The 9857-nt window shown below is 49.7% G+C and overlaps 1 protein-coding gene across 2 annotated transcripts in view; it reads right to left on the reverse strand.

Moving 5' to 3' along the window:
* PTPRM (protein tyrosine phosphatase receptor type M) overlaps nt 1–8402 on the reverse strand; it is a 773655-nt gene extending 765253 nt beyond the window's left edge. For both annotated transcript variants that reach the window (XM_040970558.1, XM_040970557.1), the window contains exon 1: nt 8209–8402. In XM_040970558.1, the coding sequence (XP_040826492.1) occupies nt 8209–8278 (70 nt within the window). In that variant the 5' untranslated portion in view covers nt 8279–8402. The remainder of the gene's footprint in view (nt 1–8208) is intronic.
* Between the last annotated feature and the right edge of the window lie 1455 nt (nt 8403–9857).

Consider the following 9857-nt stretch of genomic DNA (forward strand, 5'->3'; position numbering starts at 1 on the left):
TATCTGCTGCTTCAGTCTCTGATGCCTTGAAAGACCCGGGTTTGAGTCAGTCTGAAGCCAGCAGTCAGAATCCAGGAACTCATCCATGTCTCCCAAGAGGGCAGCAGGAGTGTAAATATCCAGGCCGTCCACCATCACCTTCCCAGGCAGATTGGGAGGAAGCTGAACTGGAGAGGGAACAGCCAAGACACAAACCAGAATCCCAACATGGAATGCTGGCAGTGCCACACAGGGCTTAAACTGTCATATCCCACAGTCAGCCCTACTTCTTCCTTTATACCCTTAAACTGCAAATGTCACCAAATACTAAACCACAGATTGGTTCTATTGCCAAGATTATTCCAAAATCTTCAAAAAGTCAAATTCAGCATGAAAGAAGAAAGGAAAGAAAAACAACATAAGTATCAATGATTTTTTTTTTCTCTCCAAACGAACATAACCATCAATGCAGTCAAGCAACAAATTTTTACTGAACAGCTACTACGTACTAAACACTTTTCAGTGACCTGGTTTTACACAAAGCCAACCTTATTTTATAAAGAGTGGTTTATACCACTTCAAAATTATAAGACTGAGACAATAAGCTTATTTCAAGATGTGAGTATTTCATGATACAAAGTACCTGCAGCAAATCAAACTGACCAGAGAGAATAAACAGGCTCCGAAAGGAACAGCTGGTACCAAGTGCAATCCAATTGCTTTTCACCCCCGGCAGGGGCCCACCTGTGGACCCATTTTGATCCCACCGCTAGAAGCAGAAGGGAAATAATGAGGTCTCTGACTTTCAAGGAAACCGTTGCTAAAATGTATTCTTTGCATTGTATGCAATAAATCTGCTTTCTGCATATTGAATAGGAAAGAAAGATTAAAATGAATATTCACCCATGTGAAAACAAACTGATGCTCTATAAGCTTTTATGCTTTGCAGCTCATAAAAGTAAATGCTTTGCTTCTGCTTAGGCTGCTGCATGTGGAAATAAATCATTCTGCTAAAAGGTAGCCTTTTCCTCCCAGGGAGATTCTAAAAACCTTATCCATTTTGACAAGTCTCTGACACCTTAGCTCTCCCTCTTTCCCTGCTCCTCTGCTGTACAGCCTATAGATATTGCCCTTTGGGCCTGCCAGGTCACGTCTGTCCCATGGGAGTCAGTCCCAAGAGAGGCCACAGTCTTCTTTCCTCATGTCCTCTACATCTCTTTGCTTTCAAGGCCCAACATTGGGGTTTGTTACAAAGGTGTTAATGACTTGTTAGTCCCCGGGGTGTTAAGCAGAAAAAATGAAAAAAAATGACTGAACCAGATTTCCATGCAAAATTTTAATGGCTTCTTGAATTATATACCAAAATTTTTTATCAATACTGAAAAAGTCACCTCTTGCAAATGTAAGCACATTCTGTATAAACCGGCTCCTTGTGAAAGATGTCACATATCTACATGCATTCAGTCCAGTGCTTTCCCTAGTCTATATGCAGAAAGCCCCAAAGGTTAACCTGTTAGTTGGCAAAAATATAATTGCTTATTCGGGTCCCACTGCTACATACAGACTAGCGGCAGCATATCACACCAGGAAAAATAAAGGAGAAAAGGAAAAGAGAAAAATGGGTGAAAGACGATCACCGGTGAGTCTGTAGTCATCAGTACTGAACTGCAACAAACAGAGCTACAACCAGGGCTGTTGGAATGCAGCATCCACACAAGGATTTAACCAGACAACGAAGGGACTGACCCACCCTCCTCCTACACACCGGTGGATGAAGGGCCAGGAGCAGCTGTCTTCGGCTAAGAATGCCCGCCCCTAAGAGCAGGTGGGCCCAGGGACGCAGCTACCCCTAGTGATCAGCCGCGGAGCAGCCAGAAACAGGCTGCTGGAGGGCTGTTCTGCCAGGAAAGTCGGCTTGGCAACCTGGTCAAGAGAAATCTGTGAAATGCCACCACACACTTCTATCTACCTGGAGTGTGAATTGACAAAAGGGGCTTGGAGTGTCTTTTGCAGCTACAGAAAAGCAGGCTCTATTTTAGAGCACACTTTTAAATTTGAGCTGTCTGGGTTTGCAGTAAGTTCTGGAAAACACATCTTATGAGAAACTTATCTATGGAGTTTCAAAAATTTTCCATGATTTTTTTTAAAATCTCAGTTCTGAGTTTATTTGTTGAAGCAAACTTTCACATTTCTACATTAAAATTAGAAATTTTACATAGGTAAATTTCCAGTTCTTGAAAAAAAGTGTTGTTGTTTTTAATGTTTTAGATTTGGAAACGTACCACCTGACCATCTGCTGCACCTAGGCAACACTGTTATCTTTCCCTGTGACTACCCCCACCACAAGGCCTCACAATGTTGACTGCAGTTAAAGGTATATTATTTTTAAAAGCACAATGAGTTACAATTTTACTACAACTAGCCAGTAATTATCTTCTCCATCAAATATCAACACAGAGAAATTACCAGCAGCTAAATATTTCATTAAAAGTTTACAGCATGGTAAGCACAATACGAAACTTTGCTTACTTTCACAACTGGCTAGATCTAAAAACTTCTCCCATAATTTGAAATCCTGCACACACGGTTCCGCCTAACAGAGCCACAACACACTCACATCGCTGAGTTCAAAATCCCAGCAGAGTTAACCAAGAGGCTAATAAGAGATCACACATGGTGGGATTTTCATTTGTTTTTTGACTCTCACCAAGGAAGGCCAACAACCCAGCGTGAGGGTCCTGGTGGCTGACAAACATGGCAGATACAGCAGATTCCCAAGACAGCTTGTTCTAGCAGGTCACAGCTGACTCAGTCACCGGGACAGGTGGCCTGGAAGTCCCACCACCTCTGGAGCGACATCGAGGCTGCCACTCACGCATCACCATGGCCAGGAACCCGGGGCACCCGGGTATGCTGCGGGTCCTTCTCTAGGTTCCTGACCCTAGCACCCCCACTGTGGGGCCCTAGAACGTAGTGTCTTGAAAAGGCCCCAGGTGGGGCATGTGCACACCCCATTTGCAGAAGCACAGGTTCAAATCCAGCTTATCGACCACATGGGTGCACTGCTCCTGACCCTCCCTCAAAGCCACCTGAAGCCACCAAGGTCTAAGGTATTGGCGTGACCGTGACCGGCACCATCCTCACTCTTCACAGCAAAGACAGTGCAAGGATGCCCAGTCACCCTTGCCAGGAGCTCCAGAGCTCACCATGCCTGAGCACACGGTCCTTCCCACACTGCTTCCTTCCTTCGCTTCTCTCTCAGCCCCTTAATTACACCCTGGCTTCCCAGCCACCCCGCCGATGGGGATGTGTGTGGGACTACAGCCTAGGAAGCTTGCTGCTCCCCACCCATCCCTGCCCGCCTTGTTTTTTTTCGGAGTGCAAACGCATGCTTTCCGATGACTAAACTGCAAACCACCACAGGATTTTCGGAACCAGAGAAGCTCCTGCTTCTTCTTGTAATGGATGGTTTATGCTATTTTGTACCTTTTCATAATGTTTCATTAGTGAGTATTGAAACACTAGTAATTCACTGGTCCCTGGCTTACAAAATGAACTTAGTTACACATCACATCAGTTGCAGTCAGATAATAAGTGCAGGATTATGTGAAACTGCAATGTTTATAGAAAAATGGGTTTTCAAAGAATCTTAGAATAAAATGCATGGTGAACACTACCCTGACAAGAAATGTCTAAATTTAAAAAACTATTGAAGAACTATCTAATTCATTAAAATGCCTGTCCCACCAGCTGAACACATTGTTTTAGGATATTAATACAGGCTTAATGATATCTAAAACATAAACCAAAAGGAAATAATACCTCAAAATACAGTTTCTCTAATAAAAAGATATATATAGCCAAATGAGGTGTATGAATTATTACATGCTATGAAAAATCAAACAAAGCCACTGGTTTTTATATAAGTAATCCAGAAATACTTAAATTCTAAACCCAGCTTTTCCCAAATCCAAAGGTATGCTTATTTCACATAAGGTTTATATAATCTGAACTCATCATTGGAATTGCTCATTCATTAAGAAAACTTATTTAGAATTACTTAAGACATATGTACACTTACTCATATATCACAGTATGTCACAGCTTCTTTTCTGAAAACTAAAATAACCCTTAGAAAACATGAGACTAAAACCTGTAATTTTCCAGATCAGATCAATTTATTCTGCTCAAGCAGTTCTTCACATACACACAACACGAAGAATGACAGTGATTTTTACCATATTTTCTTCATGCTCACTGATCTAAACTTGAAATATTTTCTTTATATCAATTATCTACTGAAAGCATTATAAAAATGCAAATGTCACTAGTACAATGATGTGCAAGAGAAGAAAGAAACTGTGAAACAAATCTATCCCCACTCCGCAAAGAATTTTTGAAAAGTTGGGGTTTTTTTCTTTCTTTTCTTTTTTTTTTTTCTTTTTACAGAGAGGAAAATCTTCCAATCTTCCATCTGATGATTCACTCCCTAAGCAGCCACATCAGCTGCAGCTGCACCAATCCGAAGCCATGAGCCCGGAGCTTCTTCCAGGTCTCCCACACAAATGCAGGATCCCAAGGCTTTGGCCCGTCCTCGACTGCTTTCCCAGGCCACCAGCAGGGAGCTGGATGGGAAATGGGACTGCTGGGATTAGAACCGGCACCCATATGGGCATGGTGCTAGGCTACCAGACTGGGCCCTTGAAAAGTCTCTTTCTTAAGATACTTTCACTTACAAGAGTTCCAACACAGCACAACACCAGCTCTATTCAGCTTTCCCAACAATCAACACCTTACCTAAGCAGAGCTGAGTTATCAAAACCAATAAATTAACATGATTACTGCAACCTTAATTCACAATTTAACAGCTTTCACAAAACATCCCCATAAGATTATTTTGAAAAATAAAGCTCTCTAGGAGTCCCAAACTCACAAGTCTTACGTTAAGGTCTAGTCTGCTCCAAACACTGTGGTTGAAGCAAAGAGCCAAGTCTGTTAGTTTTATCCTTGCACACCAAAACTTAAGAGAATTTAACCTATCCATATTGAAAAATATAGTACTAAACCCATGATGATATAATACCTATTAAACTTGGCTTTTAAGAAACTGGGTCAAAGAGCAGGAAGTTGCCACTTCATGGGCTTCTTACGGTGGAAAGAAAATTAAAGCAAAAGCAAATAAAATGATTCAACTTTCTTTTTCATGTCTTATTTTAAAAACGTATTTTTCCTCCCATTTTTATTTGAAAGTTACAAAGAGGCAGCTCTTGCCTCTGCTGCTTCACTCCCCAAATGCCAGCAACAGCTGAGGGCAGTCCAGCAGGCCCCAGAATCGCAGAGCACGGTCCAGCTCTCCCCAAAGAGCATCACGCTGCCTTCTTGAGACGGTTTCAGCAGGAAGCTGGGATTGCAAACAGAGCTGGATGGAAACCCAGGTACGCTGCTACAGGATTCGGGGATCCCACGTGACCACTACGCCAAACACCCACCCCTTGAGTTCTCTTGTTCTGCTTACGAACATTAAAAGTCTGGAAGGAATGCGGGCCTCCTCTATTTTACCTAACAAGTTGGATTTTCAAGTTGGAAAGCATTTTTAAAATAAACTGTCCATAATCGGTTAAATCAAGTCCCCACGGGCCAAGAATCTCGTTCTTTGCCAATAAACTGAGCAGTCTCGGCTTCCAACGTCTGCTATCCAAATGACGTGCAGTCCACCTCCAGAAATGATTAATGAACCATCTTCTTTCCAAGCCTATTCCAAAGGAGGACACGGGGGAGCCAAGCGGAAGGGGAGGAGCAGGGAGGCACACACAGAAGTCTTAGCTCCACAGAAGGCCTCCTCGGACCACAGACACCCTCAGGACTGAGGGCACAGGGCCAGAGTGCAAACCAAGCTGAACTTTTACAAATAGTTCCGTCCCCTCTCCTTCCTGCCACTTCAGTTTGGAAGTCTGCAAATGATGACTGACACTGGTCATTCACTCAACAGTGACCTGTGGGGTCTCACGTTCTAGGTTACATATTTTGTGAGGAAAGGGAAAAAAAGAAAAAAAAAATGTTGTTTTGCTTTTTTTATTTTACTTTTTTATTTTACCCTCAAGGAACTTACAGTCTGTCCTTTCTATGAGCAGGAAATTAATGCAATCTTTGCTAGAATCCTAAAAAGTAGATGCTTCAGTGTCACTAAAAGTGAAAGAACTGCCTTTTACAAACCCCTCCCCCAAAAAGGTACATTTTAAGGCATTAAAATGCTTCATACTTGTACTACCTAAAATGCAAAGCAGAAAAAAAATACACAATGAACTGCAAAATATTCAATCCTTGCACATACGGAATTTGCCAACTTTCAATTTTGAGAATTTCAACATTTCTAAGCAAAGGCTTGGAGAGCCCTCCATTTCCCTTCTACCCACTCCACCCACCAGGGTAACTGCAGCTCTCCAATAAAAAAAAAAAAAAAAAAGGAAATTCATTTCAGTTGATGTCCGGTATCTCCAACAAAGAGACTCCCTCCAAAACTTCAGACCTATTCCTGCTCACTTACATCAGCCTTCCCAAGGACACGAGCCAGTACCACCCAGCCTGAAATCCTCCCCAGTAGTGAGGAACCGCTGCTTTCAATAAACTACACAAATATTTGTTTCTACCTCTTTGCACTTGATTTAAAAATCCATCGCAACAATGTTTTGACACAGTTTAAACAAATCCCAAGCAGGGAGTCACGGATCTTATTAAAGAGAAAACCATCACCGCGGTCCCCGTTCTTGGCTTCTCATGCGACCAAGTCACAAGGCTTCCAAACTGGCAGCTGTTGGCTGCCCCAGTATTCTCCAGAAAGCAGGCAGACCAACATCTGTATCCGTGTGTGTGTGTGTGGCAGGCAACGGTGCATCCTCACCCTAACTCCTCTGAGCACGTGCAACATAAGACAGTTCTGGAGATAGGAAACTTGCGGAAAGGATGCCTCTCTGTTGAAGTTCAAGGCTTCAAACCACACAGCAATGGGCTAACTTCAATTTCCATTGCTTCCCCGCGCTAAACTCCCCTATCAGTGTGAACTGAAGACCTACATTCAAAGCCTCCCCCCGGGGGTTCCAGAAAAGTGTGACTATTCATTTCCATGCACCAGGGGCCCACACAACTCTAATGTTTAAGGTATGCTCCTTAGGTAAATGAAAGCCCTTCGCCAATTTTTTTTTCAGAAGCCCCACTTACTCATGCTTCCCAAACAAACGCAGAAACCTATTTTGCAGCCAAAGCTTCAAGCCCAATACCGAGTTTCATTTAAAGGGAAAAAAAAAAGGAGAGAGAGAGAGAAAGTCCACTCTCTTTGTTGTATGTAAACCTTACTTAAACTAATCTTATAAACAAGTAAGCGGGCCATCCCCCTCCCCGCCAGATGCTGAAGTGCAACACCACGCCGGGATCCGCGGCACAGGTGCCTTGGGCACGCGTGCGGCTACGCAGGCTCATGGGCGCACCGTCAGCCCGCACCTTCCCACCTGGGATCCGGGCCGCCGGACTGAGCCAACAAGTGCCACTGGCCGCGGCGCTCCGCTAGAGGGCCGGGGGTGGGAAGGGGTGCCTGGCCGGGGCGCAGGGCCCTGGCGGCCGGGTGCTTCCTCCGCGGCCACCCGGTGCTACTGCTGGCACCCGTAAGGCACGCCCGCCTGGACTCTGCCGAGGCGGCGCAGGGCGCCGGGGACCTGCCGAAGTCACCAGCCGCGCGGCAAAGGGGGCGCCCGGGAGGGCAGGGCATTGGGAGACAGCACTGCCGGTGGTGCTGCCCACGGGGGTCCAGGCGATCGTCGCGGGCTCAGTTGGGCCGGGTGACCCCAGCCCAGCGCTCTTCAGGGGTCGCGGGGGAACAGCGCAGCGCCCACGCCGGGCGGCTTGCAGCTGGGAACTTCACGCAAAGTTTTTTTTTTTTCCCCTGTTGTTCCTGTGCGGCTGCACAACCTCAACCCCAAGCCCAGGCCGCGGAACGGAAGGACAAGGGCCGAGCTTGGATCTGCACTCGGGGCTCCTTTGCTCTGGTTGCCTGAGGGCCTGACTCCCAGCCGCCTCTCCGGTCCCTAGTTGCCAGCGCCCGGCTACCGGACAGGAGAGTCCCCTTTGCCCTCTCCGATGCCCGCCTCGGGCTCTGCCACTTGGGAGCTGCTGGAGTCCACGGAGCCGGTTCCCGCCCGGGCGCTCCAAGAGCCGGCAGCGAGCGTCCCCCACGCTTACCTGAAAACGTGTCCCCCGCTGCAGTTAGCAAAAGTCCGGCCAAAGTCGCCAGGCAAGTCCCAAGTCTCATGGTGCTGCCGAGTGCGCGCCGGGCCGATCCCCAGCGGCGAAGGCGAGACGGTAGCTTTGGCTGTACGGCCGTGAGGACAGAAGGATCAACGGCCAGACCCGGAGTCAGCCCCGCAAAGTGGCAACAGTTTGCACAAGTCCGAACAACTCCGGCGGCTCCGGGGCTGCGGGGGAGGGACAGGTCCCGAGTCCTCTTCCCTTGTCCCCGGCCCCCCACTCCGCCGTTTGGCGCCGCCGCTCCGAGAAGAGAGCGGAGGGCGCGTCCGCAGAGCCTCCCCCCCCCAAAAAAAATATCCTCCCTCGGTTGTTCCGGCGTCCGCCGCCACCGCCGCCGCTCTTCTTCCACCACCCTGCTCGGGACCCGAGCCTCCGGCGCCGGCCGTGGCGTGGCCGTGGCCGCGCGCGTCCTGCCCGCCGCCTCTCCACCGGCAAGCCGCGAGCCCAGCGCCAGCGGCGGCGCGCCAATGGCCGAGCCCGCGCCGCCTGCGCGCGCGGGGCTCTTGCTCCCAGACTGACTGGCGGTGCCCCGCAGGCCGGCTGAAGGGAGCGCCCACGTCACGGTCACCCGGCGCCGCCGCGGCCCGCTAGAGGGCGTGAGCTCGCGCGCCCCCGCCGGCCTGCGTCCGGGCGCCTGGCGGAGCTCGGCCGGGGACGCGGCCACCTCAGGCGCCTCAGGCGGCGGCGCTGGCTGCGGGCGTGACCCCCGTGAGGAGGAGGAGGAGGAAGAGGAGGAGGAGCGGCCCCCGGGCTTGCCGTCCCCCTCTCTCGGTGCTGACCCCCCGGGCCGCGTCTTCTCTTTTAGTGGCGGGGAGGACTGGCTTCGGAGGAGGGCGGCGTGTGGTGAGCAGGGGCTGCTCCTCCGCCAGAAGTTTGTCCCGGGTCGCCAGGCGCCAGGAGTTTGTGAGCAGCGCGGACGGCGGGGCCGGGCCTCCGCGGCCTGCAAGTCCCCACCTCTCTCCCCTCGGCGGAGCGCGGCCAGCCCGGGCGGCTCCCGTCTCCGCCACCCGGCGCCCCGCCGGAGCCCGGGCGGCGAACACGGCCAGCCGCACCCGCACTCGCAAGGCCACCACCACCCGCTTCCCTTCGCGGCCGCGGGAAAGACGGACTAGGCGAACGCTAGGGGCTCCCAAAAGGACTGCGGGGCTCCCGGGCGGGTGGGACGAAGTTGGCGGGCCCCGGGAGAAGGGGCGGCCCCCCGCTCGGCAGGCTCCACGGGCTCGACCCGCCGCGCTCCCCGAGCTGCCCGGCACCCGGGACGCCCGGCGCGCCGCTGCGCCCGCCGCTGCGTGGTGCCTCGGGCAGCGCCGGCCAGGCGGAGGCCGCCCGGGAACGGGGCTTGGGACCTCAGCCGGGATTGCTCGTCTTCTGGTGCAGAAGTGCGGGAGAAGGAGAGACGTACGAGTGGAGCGAATGGTGTCTGCTAGTGTCTTTGACTTTCGCTTTGCGGGAACTGTTTCATTCAAACGAACCAAGCAGTTTTCAGTGATTCCGTAACATTTTAGCTTTTAATTGTTTAAAAAAAAATTTTTTTTAAAGTGATTCTCCTCACTCCGATCTCGCTCAAAATATGCACCAGGCAG

The sequence above is a fragment of the Ochotona curzoniae genome, unplaced genomic scaffold (assembly GCF_017591425.1).
Source record: "Ochotona curzoniae isolate NIBS_2020 unplaced genomic scaffold, NIBS_Ocur_1.0 scaffold_4812, whole genome shotgun sequence".
Lineage (NCBI taxonomy): Eukaryota > Metazoa > Chordata > Mammalia > Lagomorpha > Ochotonidae > Ochotona > Ochotona curzoniae.